Source organism: Myotis daubentonii, chromosome 6, assembly GCF_963259705.1.
Source record: "Myotis daubentonii chromosome 6, mMyoDau2.1, whole genome shotgun sequence".
Classification (NCBI taxonomy): Eukaryota; Metazoa; Chordata; class Mammalia; order Chiroptera; family Vespertilionidae; genus Myotis; species Myotis daubentonii.
Window position 1 is genome coordinate 38,992,336 of NC_081845.1, and position 24,118 is coordinate 39,016,453.

General features: G+C 38.2%; 1 protein-coding gene across 2 annotated transcripts in view; it reads left to right on the forward strand.

Moving 5' to 3' along the window:
- Positions 1–19,419, forward strand: part of SNX3 (sorting nexin 3) — a 34,441-nt gene extending 15,022 nt beyond the window's left edge. Inside the window, exons 2-4 of one of the 2 annotated variants that reach the window (XM_059700783.1) lie at positions 12,532–12,627; positions 16,893–17,017; positions 18,672–19,419. In XM_059700783.1, the coding sequence (XP_059556766.1) occupies positions 12,532–12,627; positions 16,893–17,017; positions 18,672–18,777 (327 nt within the window). In that variant the 3' untranslated portion in view covers positions 18,778–19,419. The remainder of the gene's footprint in view (positions 1–12,531; positions 12,628–16,892; positions 17,018–18,671) is intronic. The other variant, XM_059700784.1, reaches the window with a different exon arrangement.
- The last annotated feature ends 4,699 nt before the right edge of the window (positions 19,420–24,118 follow it).

Consider the following 24,118-nt stretch of genomic DNA (forward strand, 5'->3'; position numbering starts at 1 on the left):
CAATTATGGCATCAGTCGATGTCGGTAACAATAAGGCTCGTGATTGCAGGAAGCCTGCTTGACAAGGTATGGGCAGCTACGTGCAGGGGTGGCTCCCTCCTAAGCTGACTTCCGTGTATAAGACACCCCTCAATTTTCAGTCTAACAATTTTAGAAAAAGATAGCATCTTATATATGGAAAAATACGTGGTTTTTTTTGTTCTGTACTTTTTCCTGATAAGACAGATTTTAAAAATCCAACTTAAGAAAAGATGATGAAGAATATGAAAATATGTATCAAATATGTAAGGCATTCAGAGCTTTTGTATGAAGAATATTCAACAATGTCAAAACCAGCCTGGCCTTGTGGCTCAGTGGTTGAGGATCAACCTATGAACCAGGAGATTCCCCGTTAGGGCACATGCCCAGGCATGGGGCTCGATCCCCATTGAGAGGCGAGCAAGAGGTAGCTGATCAATGATTCTCTCTTATCAGATGTTTCTATCTCTCCCTCTCCCTTCCTCTCTGAAATCAATAAAAATATGTTTGTTTGTTTTTAATCTTTTTTTTTAAAAAAATATATTTTATTGATTTTTTACAGAGAGGAAGGGAGAGGGATAGAAAGTTAGAAACATCCATGAGAGAGAAACATGGATCACCTGCCTCCTGCACACCTGCTACTGGGGATGTGCCCACAACCAAGGTACATGCCCTTGACCAGGATCGAACCTGGGACCCTTCAGTCCGCAGGCCAACGCTCTATCCACTGAGCCAAACTGGTTAGGGCATGTGTTTGTTTTTTTAAAAAAAGAATGTCAAAACTAAGGGAGCATAGTAGAAAAATTATAACTGTAGAATATGACAGAACATTCATAAAATTAAGAAGAGCTTTGTAAGTTGAATTAAGTGATCAGTTCTGAATATAGTTAAGTGGATTATTTATAAAAAATATGTTCTTTTATCTGCCTTACTCTAGAGCTTTTTTATTTTTTTAAAAAATATATTTTATTGATTTTTTTACAGAGAGGAAGGGAGAGGGATAGAGAGTTAGAAACATCGATGAGAGAGAAACATCAATCAGTTGCCTCCTGCACACCCCCTACTGCCTGCAACCAAGGTACATGCCCTTGACTGGAATTGAACCCGAACCCTTCAGTCCGCAGGCTGATGCTCTATCCACTGAGCCAAACCAGTCAGGGCACTCTAGAGCTTTTGATCTGCCTTTGTCTAAAATTGGTCTAATACAGTAACCTTTAGCCAAATGGAGCTATTTGAATTAAAATGTGAGGCTCAAGCTCTAGCTGGTTTGACTCAGTGGATAGAGCATTGGCCTGTGGACTGAAGGTCCTAGGTTCGATTCTGATCAAGGACACCTGCTCTGTTGCAGGCTTGGCCCCCAGTAGGGGCTTGCAGGAGGCAGCCGATCAATAGTTCTCTCTCATCATTGATGTTTCTATCTCTCTCTCTCTCTCCCTTCCTCTCTAAAATCAATAAAAAAATATTTTAAAATGTTAGACTCAAACTACCAGACATCTGTTTGTCCAGTTTTCCTGGAATTGAAGTTGACTTGTTGGTCTTGTCTTTAGTTGATTATAAGTTATATTGGCCTTGAATATACAGGGGGTCATATATGAAGGGATCAGTGTATACAGGGCTTTTTCTATTGAGTTTCTTTGACCTTTTTGCTCCATCTCACCGTGTTTTTGGTCAGTCACAGTCTGGTCACTGTGACCCCTGTGACAATCTCCAACATGTGCACCAACTTCACACAGACCCCATTTTCTGTGACAATTAAGATAGAAAAACTTTTAATCCAACCAAACAAAGGTTAGAGACTTATTTTTTTTGATAGGATCATTTATTACCTTAGGAAATTGCTTAACTAAAGTGAATTGGGATGAGAAAAATAGTGCTTTTCAGAGTGCATACTAACTTTTTAATCTCTTCAGTCCTGTCCAGAACAGTCCAGGTTGGATGTAAAGTCTGTGTGGTCCCTGACAGAGTTCATTTATATCTGGAGAAGTCTGTAGGATTATGTAAATATTCATAAGCAAATATGAGTGAATTTTGCCTTACAGTAGAATTGTTATTCCACAAGTCCATTAATGGTTGCTCATTGAAAAACCTTGCATGAGCTTGTAAATGAGTCTTGTTGCCAATTCACAAATGAAGAATATAGACAAAGAAGGAAAAGTATATGGAATTACTTGGTTCGTGCATTAAACCAATCTAGATAATTTCTTCTCTATTGTTTTGGAAATTATACCATAAAGGATACTTCTAAAATAGCGGGAAATTGTATCACTGGAAGGCCATGTCCTTTTTTTTTTTTTTAACGAAACTAAACCAAATACCTTGGCTTAGTGACAATCTACATTTCAAAGGTTCACCAGACTAAAAGCTTATTCTTCACTTAAATGACTTCTCCCCAGACATATTTAGAGTTCATCTAGGTTATAAACCATATCTCCAGTTATTCATGCTCTTCCAGATTGGGTAAAACAAGTATCAAAAGTACTGAAGGGAGAGGTAATAGCTTAAGCACTTCTCAGCTTATCCTTTATCTCTAGATGTAGATATTTGGAGAAATGCAACCGTTTAATGAGAACTGCAGTGGGGCATCCATTTACATCTCTTAGGATTGGTTGAATAGAGTATGGTCTATTGAGTATACTTTTGATGTCGTTGCCAGTCTCTTTTTTCAAATGTACACGTGACACTATCTGAAGAAATACTAGAAACACCTAGTAAACATTTTTCTAATATCTTTTGTTAAGCTATATTCAGGTGATCACATTTTGAGGCTTGGTTTTCTGCTTAGCTATCAGTGCTAATCGGGTTACATATAGGGTATCTGTGAGCTGCTGACTTTAATAGGTCAGCCTGTGTAAGTGTGTAAGACTCAGTTCTTTGGAGACTAATAATGTGGCAGTTTCCTCCGCTTAGATGTGAAGGGAGCACTTGTTTTAGAGCTCTGTAACATGGTTTCAGAAATCTGTTCTTTCTTATATAATGTCTGGATTCCTGATGATTTTACTCCATGTGATTAGTAATACTTTGTGGGAAATGGCTGGTTTCCCTTTAATTAACAATAGCAGTTTAAGGATATCAGGCAAACAGACCTCTTATAACGTTTCATCTTTTTGGAGTTTTGTTTCTGGTACATTATTAGAACAAGTGTACAGTAACAAAATAATATTGAACTGTTTTCTTCAGATTTTTAGTCTTGTTTTTTTTCTAGTTTTCTGAACATCCCAGGTATCTTACATAAACAGTCCATCACCTTGTCATGAGCTAGGCAAAATGCACCCTCCTCTTGGAAATGAAAAGGCAAGATGCACAGAAGCTTGAGAGTTGCCGTGAATTTCTCCTATGGCAAGTACAAATACGGCTCCATCCTAGCCATGTAGACTATAAATCCTCTTCCGGTTTTGCATATTCACACTGTATTTGGCAGAGTAAAGCTTTCCTACAATAAGCCAGTCTCTCTCCTAATGGTTAAATCAGGCAAATAACTTCACCTAAAAATGTGAATTTTTCCAGGAAGCAGAATTCATTCTGTGCTTTAAATTTAAAACTTCATTCTGTAAGTTTTTTAAAAAATTTAATTTAATTTTTATCTTATTTTTTTTGTTAATCTTCACCTGAGGATATTTTTCCATTTATTTTAGGGAGAGTGGAAAAGAGAGGGAAAGACAGAGAGAAACATCAATGTGAGAGAAACACATTGATTGGTTACCTCCTGCACGAGCCCTGACCAGGGTTCGGGCCAGGGAGGAGCCTGCAGCCGAGGTACATGCCCTTGACCAGAATTGAACCCAGAACCCATGGGTCTGCAGGCTGACGCTCTATCCACTGAGCCAAACTGGCTAGGGCTCATTCTGTAAGTTTTAAATTTAGCTGGGTATATTCCAAATAGCACTAAATCCTATATAATAAAAGCCTAATACGCAAATCGACCGAATGGTGGAACGATGACCAGTCGCTATGACACACACTGACCACCAGTGGGCAGACACTCAGTGCAGGAGCTGCCCCCAGCCCACAGGCCCCAGGCCAGCCAAGGCGGTGCCAGCGTGGGGGTCCCCCCCCCGATCACCTTGCTGGTTGCCCCACAGATCAGCCCTGATTGCCGGCCAGGCCTAAGAACCCTACCCGTTCACGAATTTCATGCACTGGGCCTCTAGTTTTATTATAACGGGCAAGTGCAAGAATAAGAAAAACTTACAATAAAGAGGAAAAAAGGTAATTTCACTTTGGAAAAACCTGGCTTACCTAACCTTAACCAAGTGATTCAGTAATAGGACAGTATGCCATCTGATGTGATACACTGAGAAGGCCAACGTTCTTGCATTAGGAAAATTCCTGCCCCAAATGCAGAGCATGAAGCTGGTCATGAGGAAACGGGTAAACTCAGGCCTGCACTCTTTAAAATTGTCAATGTCTTGAATGGCTAAAAGGCAGGAGGACTGTTCTAGATTAAAGGAGACTAAAGAGATAATGAGTGCTTGATTCTTAAAGGGATTCTGTTTTAAGAGTTATGAAGGATGCTATTGGGACAGCTGGTAAAATTTGAATATGGGCTGTATGTTAACATTTAATGTGCTGTATTTAGTTCTTGTTCTGTGGATATATAAGAGAATGTCCTTAGGAAATGCACACTGAAGGACCTAGTGGTAAGGGGTTATAATGTCTGCAGTTTACTCTCAAATGGTTTAGCAAAAATAACTAGAAGATTTACAAAGTAAACATAACAATAAGAATTGGTTAAAAGTATAAGGAGAGTGTTATAATATTAGAACTTTTTGCTAAGTTTTAAAAAGACACAAAATGGGTAATATAAGAAAAACAAAGAAATAACTTAGACTTACGGTGCAATTATTATGTGACGGGTATAGTTCTAAGGATGCTTTATGTATTACCTCATTTTATCACTACAACAACTGTATGAGATAGGATTATAAGAATATGGTTTCCCAGCATTACAGATCTTATTTATTTCAAGATATTTATATAATTTCCCAAGTAGTAGAAATCATCTAGGTTAATTTAACTTCTAAACCATCTAATTTGATACACTTTCACACTATTATTTCCAGTTTATAGATGAACAAATTAAGAAACAGGGAGATTAAGTTACCCAAGTCACATAGCTAAGTGGTATGGCTGGAATTTAACCCTAGACAGAGACTGAGCTCTTAACCACTGTAGTATGGAATATTAGAAAATGTATATTCATATACTGAATGAATCTCTGAGATTTTAAGGTAAGAATGAGAGTTAGTAGGGTTACTGACTTTGATTTTCTTCTCCTATAAAAGGAATAGTATGACTATTGTGTCAAAAGTTTTGTAAAAAATCTCAAATTTGATTAGTCTCCTGTTTATTTCTTCTTCCTTCTACTTGTTTTGTGTTTAGCTTGTTCTTTTTCTAGTTTCCAACGGTGGAATGTTAGGTTATTCATTTGAGATATACTTCTTTTTTAATGTGGACATTTGCAGCTGTACATTTCCTTCTAAGCACTGCTTTAGCTGCTTCTTGTGTGATCTTTTGAACCAGTCTGATGTAGTATGGTAATAGTTTCTATACTTGGTATAAATCATATGGGGAATTCTTTTTATTTTAATTTTATTTTATTTTTCAGAATGTTCACCAAGCATTTAAAAAAAATATATATATATATATATATATATATTTTTTTTAAATATATTTTATTGATTTTTTACAGAGAGGAAGGGAGAGGGATAGAGAGAAACATCGATGAGAGAGATACATCGATCAGCTGCCTCCTGCACACCCCCCACCGGGCATGTGCCCGCAACCAAAGTACATGCCCTTGACCGGAATCAAACCTGGGACCCTTCAGTCCGCAGGCTGACGCTCTATCCACTGAGCCAAACCGGTTAGGGCCACCAAACTTTTTTTAAAAATAATTCTTTATTGTTGAAAGTATTACCTATGTCCTGTTTACCCCATTGACCCCCTCCAGCAGCCCCACCACATCCCAGGCCCTCATTGCCCCAATTGTCTGTGGCCATGAGCCATGCGTAGATGCATACAAGGTTCTTGGTTGATTACGTCCCACCCACCTACCGACTCTCCTGGGCCTTCCCTCCGAGATTCTGCACTCTGTTCCATGCTTCCATGTCTCTGGAGTCACTCCATTCATCAGTTTATTTTGTTACTTAGATTTGGGGAACTCTTTTTAAAGAGCCTATTCCACTAAAAGCTGGTTTGGTTGACCTGAGATATGAGGTAGGACTCAGGGCTTTTTTTTATTATTAATGACTACCCAGATTATTACCATTGAAAACTTATTGAGCTGTACCTCAGTGTATTTGTGCACTTTTCTATGTTTGTGTTATACTTCCACTTCAGAAATTGTTTTAAACTACTCAGGTAGTTCTGAAGTTTACCAGGTTGAAGAACCACTGATGTCTTTGATTTCAATAGTTGAGGTAGGATATGGAGTAGAGATTTTTGATGGACTTCTTTTTGCTCTTTTAACTTTGTGTCCCATATTTAGATGTTATAAATGTTACATTTTGTAAAAGCTATATAAAATTTCATTTTACCATTGTAAGAATTTAATTAGGTTTTTTAGTTTTGTTTTGCTATTACATGAACACTGGTAATGTAAACCTCTGCACCAATATCTTTTTGCATATGGAAATATTTGTAGGATTAATCCTTAGTGAACCTCTTGGTTCAAAAGATATATGCATTTAAAGGAATGATATGGGGATGTAAAGTACAACATAGGGAGTATACTCAGTAATGTAGTTACTATGCATGGTGTAATATGGCTACTAGACTTGTCAGGGTGATCATTTTATAAGGTATGTCAGTGTCTACTCATTATGTTTTACACCTGAAACTAATACTATATGTCAAATCTAATTGAAAAGGAATTCTATTTTTAAAAAAAGGGTGAAAGATGTCACCAAAATGTTCTCCTTACAGGTTGTGCCAAATTTTCACTACCATTAGCACGTATTTTTATTTATTTATTTTTCTTTTTAATGACTTTTTAAAAAATATATTTGTATTGATATCAGAGAGAGGAAGGGAGAGGGAGAGAGAGAGAGAAACATCAGTGACAAGAGAGAATCATTGATTGGCTCCCTCGTGCATGCCCCCTACTGGGGATCCAGCTCACAATCCAGGCATGTGGCCTGACCAGGAATCAAACCAACATTTCCTGATTTATGGGTCAAGGCTCAAACACTGAGCTACACAAGCCGGGCATTAGCGGTGTTTTTAGTTGTTTATCTCTCTACCCTTACTGTCACTGGGAACTAAATTTTAATGCGTACCTGTTTGATATATGAAAATGGGATCTTACTGTTTTAACTGGCATTTCTTGCGTGAGTGAAGTTGGGTGTTATCGGCCATTAGTTTTTCTGTGTTCTGCCTATTTTATTTGTCAGGTTATTCGTCTTTATCTTTCATTGTTTTCTAACTTCTTTATCTTTTAATGAAATTACCTCTTTGTTTTATGTTGCAGATATTTGTCTACAATTTGTTCTTGATGTTTCAACTTTATTTTTGTTTATGATGTATGGTATTTTTAAGCACATAAATTTATATTCCCCACCTTACCTAGCACTATACTCTAGTATAGATGCTCCCAGAATGTAATAATAGTTGAATCCTCCCAAAACTGTTGGAAAGAATTATTATCCTTGCTCCTCTTTCTTTAAAAATAAAACAAACCAAAGTAGAACATTTTATAAGTGTTTAGTTGAAAGTGACCAGTCATAAGAATTTGTAATCAGTGGTGATAGTTCAGTGGCTTAAACAAAAAACCTGTGCATTTTCCATTTGTATTTTGATCAAGTTGAATTGAAATTCCTTGTGATGATCAGGAAGACATTGACAGGCAAACTTACACTCTAAGGTAATGAGCAAATAATATTAAGAATTACTTGATGTGACTATCAAAAGTATGGCAGTCTTTATACAAAGAGAAATCATAGCCAGCTGAGAAAACTAAATAAAAGAATTTTCTTTAAACTAACCATGATCCTTTTTTAATGTATAATCTGTTAAACTATTAGCTAATCATAGAAAGGATTGGATTTTTTCTCCCTCCCACTCCCCTACTATTAAAGTGAATCAGATATAATCATGATTGTGTCAAAAGTTCAAAAGGGAAAATGGGAGGTAAAATGAGCCAGATTGGCACTCTTCCCTCAACATTGTACCTGTAAGCTTGATATGTTGTTTCAGAGATTAACTTTATAGACTTCCGTACCCAGAAGTATGAAAATTCTTAGGGAACTCTTTTCACAAGCTTGATCTTAACATACTGAATAAAGAGAGCAGCTAATCCCCTTTGTAAAGTAATTTGAGAGGAGGGAATTCAAAATGTAAAATCTCACCTGCATAAAACACTCAATTCTGTAAAGGCCTTTCTACCTGTAGACACTTACAAAGACTTAATATTTTAATGCGGAAGGGTGAACTTGGTTAAAAAGCCAATGAGTGAAATTAGAGAGAAATAATCCAGTGCTTTCTTTCTGGGAATTATCATCCTGCTCTCCAGGGGACCTAATTTTATTCCCTGGGGGGAATGAGAATACCTCTCTGTACAGCAAGCCAGCATCTCTAAATATAAGCTTGACTTTTAGTATAATAAGAGTCTTGTTAGGTGCAATTTGCTCTTAGTCATTAATACAATGGACAAATGTTGTGGTTACCTGGGAAAGAAAATTCAAGTGCTTTTAAACCTCTTGTGAGATTTGGTTTCATGCTTGAAATCTATACAGTGTTATGCCCAATAGCATCTGTAGAAGATTCCAAGCTATAAGGTATACAACATAGAGAAGTTAATACACTTTAGAAAAAGCTTAGACCACTATAAAGTGGGTTTAAGATCCTGAATAAAAAGCTTCTCTTTAGCTGAATGACAATTACCAGTGGCATTAAGTTTAACAAATGATTAAAATTTTCTTACGAGTGAATTTTATATGATGATTTGTATACAAAATAAGAAGGCAGTCTTTTCTTTTAGTGGCAGTTAACTTTTTTTTCCAGCTCTAAAACAGTTTATAGTTCTATAAGTGCAAAGGTTGAATTAAGGACCAATTATAATCTGAAAGTATATACATTTGACTCTTGAACAGCACTGGCGGTTGGAGTGCCAACCCCCCATGCAGTTGAAAATCCTCCTGCAACTTGACTTCCCCCAAACTTCACTCCTAATAGCCTGCTGTTGGCTGGAAGCCTCACCCATAACGTAAATAGTCTTTTGACACATGTTTTGTATGTTGTATGTATTATATACAATAGCCTTACAATTAAGTAAGTCAGCGGAAAGGAAATGTTACTAAGAACATCATAAGGACAATAAACTACATTTACAGTACTGGGCTGTATTTATCAATACCGTAAGTTCATGTCATTTGTTTAGCAATGAATCGTCTGTCACAACTTACATCAATATTGCCTTATCTAATACAAAACAGTATAGATGTTACATGTATTACTCATACTGTATTCTAAAAATGTAAAGATATTGTGAAAAAGAAATTCATATTTACAGGTATAAAGTTTCATGAATTGATAACAAAGAAGCATATATGACTGTTTTAGGGTAACCTAGTATAGCTGATACAACAGGATGTCACTATGAAATTATTACAGTAGCACAGTATTAGTACAGTTCATTTTATGCAGTTATGATTTAATCTTTACATTCGTTTACATTTCTCTCAACAGCCAATGGTGTGATGTATGGTCTGTAATTGTGTAAGTTTTAACTTTTTACAATAGATTTGTAGATATTTTATGGTAGTAAATGATAAAATAGACTAGTATCTATATATATTTTATGCATTCATAGTGTATCTAACTTTTTAAAATATTTTTCATATTTCTAGGCTATAAGGCTTGTGAGTTTTTTCAGATTATTGCAGATCTCCATGAAATTTTTCTATATATTTATTGGGAGGAAAAATGCCTGACCAGTGTTGCTCAGTGGTTGAGTGTTGACCCATGCACTAAGAGATCGCTGGTTCGATTCCCAGTCAGGGTACATGCCCAGGTTGTGGGCTTGATCCCCAGCAGGGGACATATAAAAGACAGCTGATCAATGTTGATGTTTCTCAGTGATGTTTCTATTACTCTCTCTCTCTCTCAAGTCAATAAAAACATTTAAAAAAACAAAAACAATACTTTAAAAAACGAGAGGAGGAAAAAAAAAGCCAAGCCTAATTGGAACCTTGCAGTTCAAACCTGTGTCATTCAAGGTCAACTGTAGTATTAAGTATCATTTTCAGTATGATATAACATTAATTGTGTTAGGTAATTCTGTTCCCTACAAACATTGTGATATGTGCATTTTAAAATCTATTCTTTTTAAAATTAAACTTATTGGAGTGACATTGGTTAATAAAATTATATACTTTCAAGTGTACAGTTCTGTGATATATTATCTGTATATTGCATTGTGTGTTTACCACCCAAAGTCACACCTCTCTCCATCATCTTGTATTTGATCCCTTTTACCCTACTACCTCTCTCCCACTCCCTTTTCCCTCTGGTAATTACCATACTGTTGTCTGTGTCTGAGTTTTTGTTTGTTTGTCTTGTTTGTTCATTTTTTTTATAGTTTTATTGATTTTAGAGAGGAAGAGAGAGAGATGTAAACATCAGTGATGAAAGAGAACCATCAAGCCGGGGGAATGTCAAGAAGGGGAAAAAAAGGAGACATATTTAATACTCTTTGTAATACTTTAAGCAATAAAACAAAATAAAAAAATAAAAACAGCTAATATTCCCCCCCCCAAAAAAAGAAAGAGAACCATTGACCGGCTGCCTCCTGCATGCCCCCTACTGAGGATTGAGCCCGAAACCTGGGCATGTGCCCTTGACTGGAATCGAACCCGGGACCCTGCAGTCTGCAGGCCGACACTCTATCCACTCTATCCAGACTGGCTAGAGCTTGTTTGTTCATTTGTGGTTTTAAAAATTATTTTATTTATTTATTTATTTATTTTAAACTCTTTATTGTTTAAAGCAGTGGTTCTCAACCTTTCTAATGCCTCGACCCTTTAATACAGTTCCTCATGTTGTGGTGACCCCCAATTTCATTGTTACAAATTGAACATAAAGCATAGTGATTAATCACAAAAACAATATGTAATTATGTATGTGTTTTCCGATGGTCTTAGGCGACGGCGACCCCTGTGAAAGGGTCGTTCGACCCCCAAAGGGGTCGCGACCCACAGGTTGAGAACCAGTGGTTTAAAGTATTACGTATGTCTTCTTTTCCCCCCATTAACCTCTCCCCAGTCACTCCCACCCCCCTGTTTGTTGTTTTCAGTTTTATATCCTACATCTGAGTAAAATTATGATTCTTGACTTTTTCTGTCTGGCTTACTTTTTTTAGCATTATATCTCAAGTTCTGTCCATATTGTTACAAAATGGTAGTATTTTACCTTTTCTTATAGCTGAGTAGTATTCCATCGTATATATGTACCACATCTTTATCCAACAATCTATCGAAGGACACTTTGTTTTCGTGTCTTGGCCACTGTGAATGATGCTGCAATGAACATAGGGGTACATATATTTTTACAAACAATGTTTTCAAATTTGGGGGGTAGATACCCAGAGAGGGGTTGCCATATTGTTTTCCGTAGAGGCTGTACCAGTATACATTCCCACCAGCAGTGAATGAGGGCTCATAAAATTTATTCTTAAAAAAAATTATTCTTGATAATAAAATTGTGATGCTATACAGCTTCTGCTAATTGTCCTTAATCATAAACCACTTTTTATTGGATTTGGTACTATGTTCTCTCTTTTTTTAGGGATCAGTAAAAGATAACAGAAGTCTTTCTTGTTACTTTAAACTTAGAAGTTGACAGAAGTGATTTTTGCAGTCGCTAAAAGTTTTCTTCCACTCGGATGTAACCTCCAAGTACTGGGCACTATGTTCCCCATTGTTAATTTTCCCCTCAGCCTGTGAAGCTCTGGATCTGTGAATCTGATCTAAAGTGCATGGTTCTTGGTTTCCTACTAGTGTCAAGAGTGACTTTTTGGCATTTTTAAAGATCATTAAGAATAATTCTTTATTTCTTCCATTATGCAACATCTAATCTAGTAATAATAAAATATTTTGTATTTCATTTCAAAGTAGTTAAGGTCTATTTCTCTAATGAGCATTATATACTGAGGTGCTATTTAAACTGGATTGCAATCAGCTAGCTGTATCTTCACCCTGTTCAGTTGACATTTTTATAAATCACTGAAATATAAAAAATCGCCTTTTGTTTATGTAACTAACCTCAGACAGAATGACATCCAATAGTATATGTGCAAATGTGCATATAGAAAGTGTACTGTAGTGTAAATAACATACTTTTTTAACAGCTAAGCTTCATTTTGCTAAAGATAAAATGACACCTTGATAACTTTGTGATTTTCTTATCTTAAGGTCACCAGGTTTGCCATGTTATTAATTTGACAAACAGATCTCACCACTCCTTATTTGAAAGTCCCTGTAATATGCTTCAATTTAGAAGTGACCTTTTTTGTTTCAGACAAATCTGCCTATTTTCAAGCTGAAGGAATCTACAGTTAGAAGAAGATACAGTGACTTTGAATGGCTGCGAAGTGAATTAGAAAGAGAGAGCAAGGTAAGAATTATTTGTAATGCAACTTGAAAGCAGAACATTCCAAATTTTAATATTTACTATTTCTCAGAAAATTACTTTGAATAAAGCGGGTAAAACAAATATGATTTCTTTTTTTCAAATAGTTTAGTTTTGCCTTATTTCATGGGAGATGGAGGAAGTCTGTAATTTTTCCTCAGAACTCTCTTCCTTCTCTTGTCTACATTAGTGGCCTAATTGAGGCCTTTGCTGACTCACAGTTGGATAACACTTACTTCTTAGCATTATCTTACTATTGCTTCCTTTCCTTCCTATTCTACCTTCCCCTCCATACCCCTTGCCAAGTTTCTCTTCCTCAATACATCTCATATATCATTGTATTTCCAGTGTTTTTACTGACTCTTAATAAGTACATTTTTCATCATTAAACATTTATATATAACAAAAATTTCTGAGCCCAGCTGGTTTGGCTCAGTGGTTGAGCTTCAACCTATGAACCAGGAGGTCACAGTTCGATTCCCGGTCAGGGCACATGCCCGGGTTGCGGGTTTCATGCAGGATGCAGCTGATTAATGATTCTCTCTAATCATTGATGTTTCTATCTCTTTCTCCCTTTCCCTTCCTCTCTGAAATCAATATGTTTTTTAAAAAGTTTTTAAACCAGAATTTAGCATACTTTGTGTGATATATGCCGATATTCTTCAGATTAGCTTTTTTGAGAAATATAAAGAAGACTTAAATCCCTAGTTGGGTGACTCAGTTGGTTGGACTGTTGTCCTGTGCACCAAAAGGTTGTGGGTTCAATTCCTGGTCAGGGCACATGCCTAGGTTGCGGGTTTGACCCCTGGTTGGGGTGCATTCATAAGGCAACTGAACAATGTTTCTCTTTCACATCAATGTTTCTCTCTCTCCCTCCTTCCTTCCCTTCTCTTTCTAATCAATTTAAAAAACACATATCCTCCAGTGAGGATTAGGGGAAAAATTTTTTTACTGAAAGACAAAAAAAGACTGTAATAAATAGAAATACTACATTCTTGTTTTGGAATATTCACTTTTTTCTCTCTTAAAAAACAAATCCTCACTGGAGGATATGTTTATTGATTTTAGAGAGAGGAAAGAGGGTAGTGGGAGAGAGAGAAAGGGAGAAACATCAATCAGTTGTCCCTGTACATGCCCCAACTAGGATCAAACCTGCAACCTAGGTATGTGTCCTGACTGGAAATCCAACTGCAACCTTTAGGTGGGTATAAAGGATAATGCTTCAACCAAATAATTCACTTTTGAAGATTTATTTACCTTATAAACATTTGAGAGCTCATTCAGTGTGTTCTTTGAGTAATAGAGTTGTGAACAATTAATGTCCCCATTTTTATGATGCTTACATTCTCTTGGGTAAGTTGGGATGGTGGTGAGGGAAAGGCAGAAAAAATAGTGAGATATATATATAAAACGTCAAATGGTGATGTGCTCTAAAACAAATTAAGAGTTTAGCCCTGACTGGTTTGGCTCAGTGGATAAAGTGTCGGCCTGCAGACTGGAAGGTCCCAGGTTCGATTCCGGTCAAGGGCATGTACCTTGGTTGTGGGCACATCCCCAGTGGTGGGTGTGCAGAAGGCAGCTGATCAGTGTTTCTCTCTCATCGATGTTTCTAACTCTCTATCCCTCTCCCTTCCTCTCTGTAAAAAATCAATAAAATATGTTAAAAAAAAAAAGAGTTTAAACTAAGAGAGAGCTACTCATAGGATAGTCAAGGGAAGGCCTCACTTACAGGTGGCATTTTAGCAGTAGACCTGACAGAGTAAGGTAGTATCCATACTTATTTATCTCTAATAATAAAAGCGTAACATACTATTTAGACCTGACATCCTTCCGGACCACCTTCTGGATGAAGCTGGCGGCTGGAGGGAAGCCCGGGTCCTGGGCTGCCCGCTGGCGGCCAGAGGGGAGTCTAGGTGCCGGCGGACAGAGGGGAGCCCAGGTCCCGGGTGCCAAAGTGAAGCCAGTGCTGGCATCGGGGGAAGGAAGGCCTACTCTTACACGATTTTCATGCATCAGGCCTCTAGTAAATTAATAAAATTCTAATAAAGGTATCTGTCAGGGTCTTTATAAACTTACAAATTTATATATGAACTTTAGAATCTGACAAAGCTCAAAAATAGCCAGAAATTATTTTCAATGTATACTTAAGCACCTACAGACACCAGAACATATCTTTAGACTGTTCTGAAGGACAAGTAGATTAGTGGATGTAATATAATTTAGAAGCTGACCCATGTGTTTATTGGAAATTTAGTTCATAACAAAAAAACACTGTTGATAAGTGGGGAAAGGAATTTATATTCAGTAAATGGGGTTGAAACATTTGGCTGTCTATTTGGGAATAAAGATTTATAACTCATTGTATGTAAATTATAGATCTTTTGATCTGTAAATGTACAAAACAAGTTAGGAAAGTTTTGGGAAACAAAGGAAATTTTTTATGACTATAGGAAAGAAGTGTCTTCCCCCCCCCCCCAGCTTTATTGAGACATAATTGATAAATAACATTGTGGAAGTTTAAGGTGTACAACATAATGATTTGATGTATGTATATGTTGTGAAATGATTACCACAATAAGGTTAGTTAATACATTGATCAGATAATAATAGCTGTTACCATTTTATTTTATTACTAGAGGCATGGTGCACGAAATTGGTGCACTCTGGGGGTTCCCTCAGCCTGACCTACACCCTCTCGCAGTCTGGGAGCTCTTGGAGGATGTCTGACTGATGGCTTAGGCTGACAGTTGGAAATCCACGAGGCGGGAGAGGCTCCTGCCACTGCCGCTCTGCTCGCTAGCCATGAGCCTGGCTCAGGGCTTCTGGCTGAGCGGCGCTCCCCCTGTGGGAGCGCACCAACTACCAGGGGGCAGCTCCTGCATTGAGCATCTGCCCCCTGGTGGTCAGTACGCGTCATAGCGACCGGTCGTTCTGCCATTTGGTCGATTTGCATATTAGCCTTTTATTATGTAGGGTTATTTTGGCTAATCTGTATGAAGTTGTGTTGCTCTTTCCCTTTTTACCCTGTTGAATTATTGTTTTAGGATAACTCCTAGTTATAGAAACTCTGCTTCAAGGGTTTGAAGTTTTACATCTTAGAATACATATGATTTGTATTACTGTTGTTTACTATTTATAGTTCTCCTTTGCGTTGTGTGATTACACCTTTTTTTCTGTTTTGGTGTAAGATAGGTTCCAGCTAAGTGGTTGGTTTGTATCCCCAGCTTTTATTAAAATGACCATAAGTAGTCTAAGAGGGTTCTTGATTTGAAGGCATTAATAGTCTAGATTGGTGGTTCTCCTTTGTCCCCCAGGAGACACTTAACACTTTAGGAGACATTTTTTATTGTCGTAACTAGGGGTACTAGGGGTATCTATGCTATTAAGTATTCTATAGTGCAAAAGAAAATCCTCCTCCAGTACAAAGAATTATGTAGTTAGTGCCATGATTGAGAAACTCTCAGATAAAGAAGCCAAACTAACCTGTGAAATAAAGAGCTAGCTAGCTGCTGTTTAATTCAAACAAATATTTGACCTCCAAATAATTTCCAGAAGAGAGATACAGTATAAGTTGATCCTAGAGGATAGTTAGGCTTTGAAGGGCAAAATTTGGGATGTTCCTATTGGGTGGGAAGGAAGAAATGACAGGTCTTTGGGGAAAGATAGGATAGCAGATGTGGGAGAAAGTTAACATATTTCTTAGCCTAGGAAATGAAAGTGGTGACAAGTTGTTGATTATTTTATCATCACCTCAGACACAAGTAGGAAATACCATGTACAGGATGGTCTGAGGTAGAAGAAACTGATCACTTAATTCTTACCTGTCTGTGTCAACATTGTTAATATTTTATTTCTTTGTTGAATTGAGAGTTGATTTTGGTCCCTGCAGTTTCCATCAGAATAAAGCATTGTCTTTCCCAAGTGACATCAAAACTGTCTGAGGGGCGTGGCAGCTTTTATTTCAGTATTGCTTGAATGTTCTCTTTGTATAGTTGTGCTTTGCTAATAAGTCCAGGAAAAGTGATAATTAAGCTAGGGGCCCAGCCATTAAGGAGCTTTGTTCTGATGAGCTATTTTGCATTGAATATTTTTTCATTGTGTTTTTTGCTGATTCCCTTTTATATTTAAACAAGTTTGACAGTGGGATGGCTGTCATAGTGAGGATATACTGTATCTTCTTGTTGTGCTGTATAAATGTTCACAACTTAGCATGTTATGTTTGAGAACGCTCTTTCCTTATGTTGTTTTAGGTTGTAGTTCCCCCACTCCCTGGGAAAGCATTTTTGCGTCAACTTCCTTTTAGAGGAGATGATGGAATATTTGATGACAATTTCATTGAAGAAAGGAAGCAAGGGCTGGAGCAGTTTATAAACAAGTAAGTGCTTTCTGATTCTCAGGGTGTAAGAGGGAACAGTGTTCTGAGACTACCTTATGTGACTACTAGTAATTTTTATATTAAGCTAAACTTTAATGTTGCTTTTCCTTTTGGCCATTTCCTAACTAATTTTTTGTATTGTTTAAACAAAGTAGCAGTATATAACAAGTTGAATATCATATGATAAAATACACTTGAGTGATTGAAAATGAGTATCTTTGTTTTGACTTAAGTTTTGTAATTGTTTTTCTGGGTTAATTTATGCAAATTGCATTTAAAATTATAGCATTTAAAAATACAGTTTTACTTATGATTCTTTCTAATTTAAGGTATGTTCTAGTAGGAACAATAAAACTTAAAATACATTTCAAATAATTTTGTTTGATTGCAGATGGAGGTATTATCAGCAAATCTTGTAAAAATGCATATTTTTAAATTTTTATGGCAAAATACATTATTTTGGAAATGCAAGAAGATTTGGGGTTGTTTATCTTTTATTTAGAAACTCTTAAGTGCAAAGTAAAATTTATAACTTAAAATTTTATTTCCACTTAAAAATGGGAATTTTTAAAAGGCCAATAGGGAGAGTTATGCCTGGAAAGCATTCAGAATAATTATGTATTGTCTTAAGTTTAACCAAATAAGGCCAAATCCTAGAGAATATGGTTGTGTGAGCTATTTATTAGAAGCACTTTAATTTTATCCAGTGGTTTGAAGATCTGTGAGTGGTAAGTAAACAGAAGAAAAGTTACACAAAGCCTTTAACTTCTAGTGACCTTCTGTAGACATGACCTTCGTTGTCTTTTTATGAACATACTTTCCTTTTAGAGAAGGCGTTGCTAGATTAGATGTTTTTAAATTCTGAAATAGAAGTCTCTTTGCCCAGTCTCATCTGTGTTAGGTCTAGTGGAAACCTTTAAAAGCGGCCCTGGCTAAGGTAACTCTGTTGGTTAGAGCATCATCCCAATATGCAAGAGCTGCAGATTCAATCCCAGTCAGGGCATGTACAAGAATCAGCCAAAGAATGTATAAACAAGTGGAACAACATATCAATATATTCTCTCTCTCTCTCTCTCTCTCTCTCTCTCTCTCTCTCTCTCTCTCTCTCTCTCTCTCCCTCCCTCCCCCCCCTCTCCCTCTCCCCCCGCCCCACTCCTCTCTCTAAAATCAATAAATAAAGCTTTTAAATAAATAAAGACAACCCCCCCCCCCCAAAAAAAAGCCCTCTGTACATTGGTGCCCATTTCTTACTATTTGGGGCTTTTATTGAACTCCAGTGTATTTCTAGTTCTAATCCTATATCTTTTCCTTCTTTAAAATGGATTCTCAGAATCAGGTCTTATTTCACTTTTAAAGTTAATTTAGGTTTTTATAATATACTATCTAATAGGTTAAAGAAGCTGACTGGGTGCATAATGCCAGAAGCAGTGCAATGCCAGTGATTAAATGTTTTCAAATTACCTTGTGAACCAAAGAAAAGAAAATTTACCATAAACTTTGGTAAAGTTGTTAGAGCATACCTTTATGGGCAGTTCCGAGTAACACCTACAATTACTAAATTGTATTTGCTTACTAACCTTAAACTATGTGTTTGACAACTCCTCCCACCTCTTTTTATAAAAGATTGGACTAAATTTATCTCTTTTATTCCTAGGGTCGCTGGTCATCCTCTGGCACAGAATGAACGTTGTCTCCACATGTTTTTACAGGATGAAATAATAGATAAAAGCTATACTCCATCTAAAATACGACATGCCTGAAATTTGCCGAGAAGTGGCAAAAAAAACTTTCTGTGACTATGAATGATCGTATGCGCCAGTGAAGAAGCTCTAACTAACTTAGCATGCTGCACAGAAACCGGTCTAACATGCCTGCAGTTACTAACACTCATGCGCTCTGCTCTGTTTTGTTTTGCTTTGGCAGTTGACAAGAAGTTAATTTGCTTTAGTGAAATCCCTCATTCCAGCCTTTCTATAGAATAGCTCTTCCTGGCTCTTTAATGTGCTGCACACCATCGCCTCACACACCTGTTACTCCAGCATAATCCACAATGTCCCGACTAAAGTTACTGAACTCGTCTCAGCTGCACAGTTTTTGTGTCATGTTTGCTTCTTGAATCTGATTAACTAGAAATCTCTTATCCCCTTTTTAATATGTGATGTCCTTGACCTAACTTACGTGTAGGAGCACTGACCACTGGTTGCCAGCATCCTGCACACAAGACACACTCGTATGCAGAATGTATCCCTTCAGGCTTGTAATGCCCTTCACATGGAAGATCAACGAGGGGAATCTTTATATTCTGTACAAAAACAAAATCAAATTTATATACTAAAATCATTTGTCTAAAAATTTAAGTTGTTTTCAAATAAAAATAAAACTGCATTTCTGATATGCACTGATTGTGTTGCCTCCGGCTTTTCTTTTCTTCCTTTATAACTTTCCTACTTAACTCACTTCTTGAGAGGGATTATTTACTAATTATATACTTCTCATTCCTGTAACTTCATTCCTCTTTAAACAGTGGTGATATCAAATATGCCACCACCCTTTGAATGGGGTATTTTCTTTTACACAACAAAAAAAGTGATGTACTAAGAAAAAGCATTCCTTAAGGCTTATTGAGTCATTATGAAGTACTTTGTGTATTTGAAAAATGCTTTATAATCTCGAGTCATTCTTTTTTGAAGGCCTTTTAAGATAAGTCAATACCATGTCTCCTAGTTTATAAGAAGAATTTTTTTTTTTTTTTTGTAGTTCATCTGAGTGACTTAAACTTAGCAAGGGTGTAAAAACTTTTTTTGTAGTCAGCAGATTCATGCTCTCTAATTTGGTTTGGGATAGTGGCACTCTTGATCTTCTTTAACCAAGACAAACTTGTATAAATGATAAAAAAGCCTGACTTGTATCTATATATATAAAAGCTCAGTGACCGGAATGATGGAATGACTGGAATGACCAGTGGCTATGACGCGCACTGCAGCAGCCAACCAGCCTGATCTGGGCCCTGATCGGCCCCTGACCCCCGGCCAGCCCGGCCCCCAATTGGCTCCCAATACCCCGATCAGGGGCGGGGCCAACTGGCCAACCGCCCATGGCCCCTCCCCCCACCGGCCCAGCCTCGATGGGCCCCCATCGGGGCAGGCTGGCCCGATGCCACCCGTGCACAAATTCATGCATGGGGCCTCTAGTGAATGATAAAGAAAAACAAACAAACAGAAAACACATGACTCCTTGCTGCGTAGCCTGTGGTATGGCCAGAGCTTTGCAGCCAGAATGTGGTTTTTAGTTTGACTCTGCACAACATCCGGGGCTTATGGGACCCACAGTGACCCAGAGTTCATCCCCAAGGTAAGGCAGGTTTGCCCTCCCACACCAGAGCAGCACCTAGAGACACGTCTGTCCATTTGAGAGGACACCAGCTTAGGTCTCAGTCAAATTAGGTTTCCCACCAAGAAGATTGGAAATCACAGGGCAAAGTCAGAGCTGCCCTATAAAGCCTTAGTATTTCACAATTCCCTAATATTGGAGCTTTCACTTACTATAAGACACAAAGCTAAACAAGGTGAATTTTATTTCATTGAGCTAGAGAAAGTCAGTTTTCGGTATTCAGAACGAAGTAATGGTAGCCCTGCTAAACTGAATGATACCACTAAAGCAGTGGTTCTCAGCCAGGGATGACTTTAACCCCAGGGGACATTTGGCAACAGCCCGAGATGATGTTGCTCGCCACTACTGGAGAATGCCACCGGAAACCAGTGGGCGGGAGTTAGAGATGCTACAGACACTGTGAGGCACAGGATAGCTTCTCACAGGAGAAAAATGTCAGTAGTGCTGAGGTTTCCACTCACTGTGGAATTTTGATTTTGGTCATTCATATATGAGGGAATAATGTGGTTTAGGATGTGCTGTATTGGCCGGCCTGCTTCTAACCACTACAGTTTCCTAAGGGCAGGCAAACTCCAGAAAGCTGAAGGTTTTAAGTGACGCGAAAAGTTATCTATCCCAGGTAACATGTTTTTGCCAGGGATGGTATTCTTCAGTGTTGTCTTTCAGAGAAGTGCAACCGTGGTCTATGTTAAAATTACATCTTTAACCTGTAAAGTGAAAATGCAGGGGCTGTTAACTCTAACCACACAGGAGGATGTTCTAGAAGCCCTTAAGAATCTTCCTAAAAGAATGGAAGTGAACTTGGCAGTGGGTTATGCAGCAAGAGTCGTGGACTCTGTGTCCTAGGAAGCAATTGCTTCGTCTCAACTCCTGCCAGCTGTAGAGGGTCAACATCAATGGGACCTTGAGTAACTTAGAGCTGTGAAGTACTAAATGTCAAGCCATAGAACACCAATGTCTGGGACGTGTAAAGGCTTAATACTAGTTCTCTGATGGCAATGGTAATCACAGATATATTAGTAGTAACAGCAAATGGCACCACTAAATCCATGGCAGTTTTTGGGTGGGTTTATCTGGTATTTGGTTTTTTCTTTGGAGGTTCTGCCCATTGTGATCCTCAGTAGTGATGATGACCTCTGGTGGGGGTTGCCGGGAGCATCTTTTATTTATTACATCTTGTGACTTTCCAACTTGGCTCTCTTATGGCCCACTCTACGTTAAAAGTCCTATTCCGGTTGCCTTGGCTTACTTTGCCGGTTGCCTCGGCTTACTTTGCTTGTTTTGGTTACAGGAGTGAGGACGAATATAGCCAATGAACGGGGGAGGCCTTTACAGATAAGATTTGTTTGAAATGTGGATGGACAGGTAGAGAGCTTAGCACACTGCCTGGCATATAGATGAACCACTCAGTAGGTGCTAGCTGGGGTTATTACATTATGCGTTTGGACTGGGAAACAAGTTAGAAACTTTTAGAAGGGTAGAGTATGTCTTCCTCAATAGTTCCTTTGTGATCTTTGTCAGAGAACTTTCCTATGAAATAATATTCTCCTTTATAGATGAGAAGACTGAGGCTCTGAAAGCTTAAGTGACATACTCCAGGTTAGCCAGGATGTGATGGCCCTGGAATAAGTATATCTGACTCTTCTTGTGGACAGGGGCTGTGACTTGGTACCCAGGCCTTCTTTGATGCTCAATAAATCTATTGAGTGAATGAAAGGGTGAGTTTTCAGTAACATTTCCTATGTCCTCTAAGCAGAACATAAGTGATTAAATGGCTGGGGTTTTTTTTTTAGGTTTTTTGGTTTTTTTTAGTTTGACTTTAAGTGAGGGTATCAAAGCACTTTTTTTTTCTTCTTTTTTTTTTTAAAAATACATTTTATTGATTTTTTACAGAGAGGAAGGGAGAGAGATAGAGAGCCAGAAACATCAATGAGAGAGAAACATCGATCAGCTGCCTCCTGCACATCCTACTGGGGATGTGCCTGCAACCCAGGTACATGCCCTTGACCGGAATCGAACCTGGGACCTTTCAGTCTGCAGGCCGACGCTCTATCCACTGAGCCAAACCGGTTTCGGCCAAAGCACTTTTTGACCTGAAGAGCTTGCTGATTAGAAGTATCCTATTTTCCCAAACTTAGCTGTACACCACAATTACTCTCAAGATTGGGTCCAAGACTTTATTTAAAAAAATATATTCCCAGATAATTTGGAAACAGTCAGGTTTGGGCACTTAGCTAGAGGCCCTTTGATTTCTAGGAATTTGGTCAGATTTTATTTTTTATTTATTTTTTATATTTTTATTGATTTCAGAGAGGAAAGGAGAGGGAGAGAGAGATAAAAAAAAATCAATGATGAGAGAGTATCATTGATCGGGTGCCACCTGCACACCCTCTTCTGGGGATCGAGCCCACAACCCAAGCATGTGCCCTTGACCGGAATTGAACCTGGGCCCTTCCAGTCCGCAGTCCGATGCTCTATCCACTGAGTCAAACCAGCTAGGGCAGAATTTGGTCAGATTTTATCTTGGCTACTTTAATCTGGCTACTTAAGTCATTACAAAAAGAAATCAGAAAATTGAGAAAATGTCAGGACTTACCAGATGTTGAGAAGTTACTTTTGTAAATCTTGATTTACAGTAAGTGAAGTTTGCCTTGGGAAAATTCATTCCAAAGCCCAAAAGGGAGTTCAGAGGACAGGGTGCTGGGGAACACCACCCCACGGAGCTTTTACTGTTAGATGAGTGCCGTACGTGGACATGACCAGTAAAATCAATGCATTTAGCATTTTGTATGGGCAAAGTGTTACATAGACAAGGGGTTAAATATGGGTCTTTTTCTCAAGAAACTCAGTCTTGTTAGAACACTATCGTGGAAAGTTCATTGTGAGTATAGCCTGAGTGGAGACAGGGCCGGTATGGGACAAGATGGAGGGAAGGGAATGGCCATTCAAAATAAAATAAAGGGGACTCTGGTTTCAGCTCTGACATGTAAGGAGCTTGAAACATGTAAAGATCTTGTCCTTATAACAAGAGATAGCTGAACAGACTGAAATTGACCTTTCCTGGACCCACCCATCAGAGAATCGAGGTTGCAGGGCAAATTACCGCCCCCAAACCTGGAGAGACAGTTAGAATCTGTATCCCTGGAGCAGAAGCTGCTGGAGCGATAGCGGGTAGGAACGCATACATGGTAACGGTGATGAATTGCTGGAGGTTGAGAGTGGTCGCAGTCTTAGAGGGGTCTCCACAGGTTCCTGGGCTTTCCCTCCAGGAACCCCACCAGATCCCCACAGTGAAGAACAAGAAAGACCCCCTATGGCTTTGACAGGAGAGGAGATGAATAATCATTGTAAAATATGCCTAGAACTTCATTACAAAGGCCTACTCTGAAGGGTAAAAGACTGCCAGAGCCTCATCCCCGAGGGAAGGATATTCTCACTCTAGCGGCAGCCCATCTAGCCTTCCTGTCTCACCCAAGGGGGAAAAGAATACATCAACAGGGGTGAAGACGTCAAGGAAATGTATTGGGAAAGCTTCAGGCACGGAGGGAGGAAGGTGCCAAGGGGAAAGCTATACCACCAGGGAAACACTCGTGAAGGTTACAGGCCCACGGAAACACTGAGATTTGACCTGGAGATTATAGAACCCCATCCCCCAATATTACCCCACACCACCAGGGCTCCAGTATAATCATAGTGGATTACAGCTGAAAG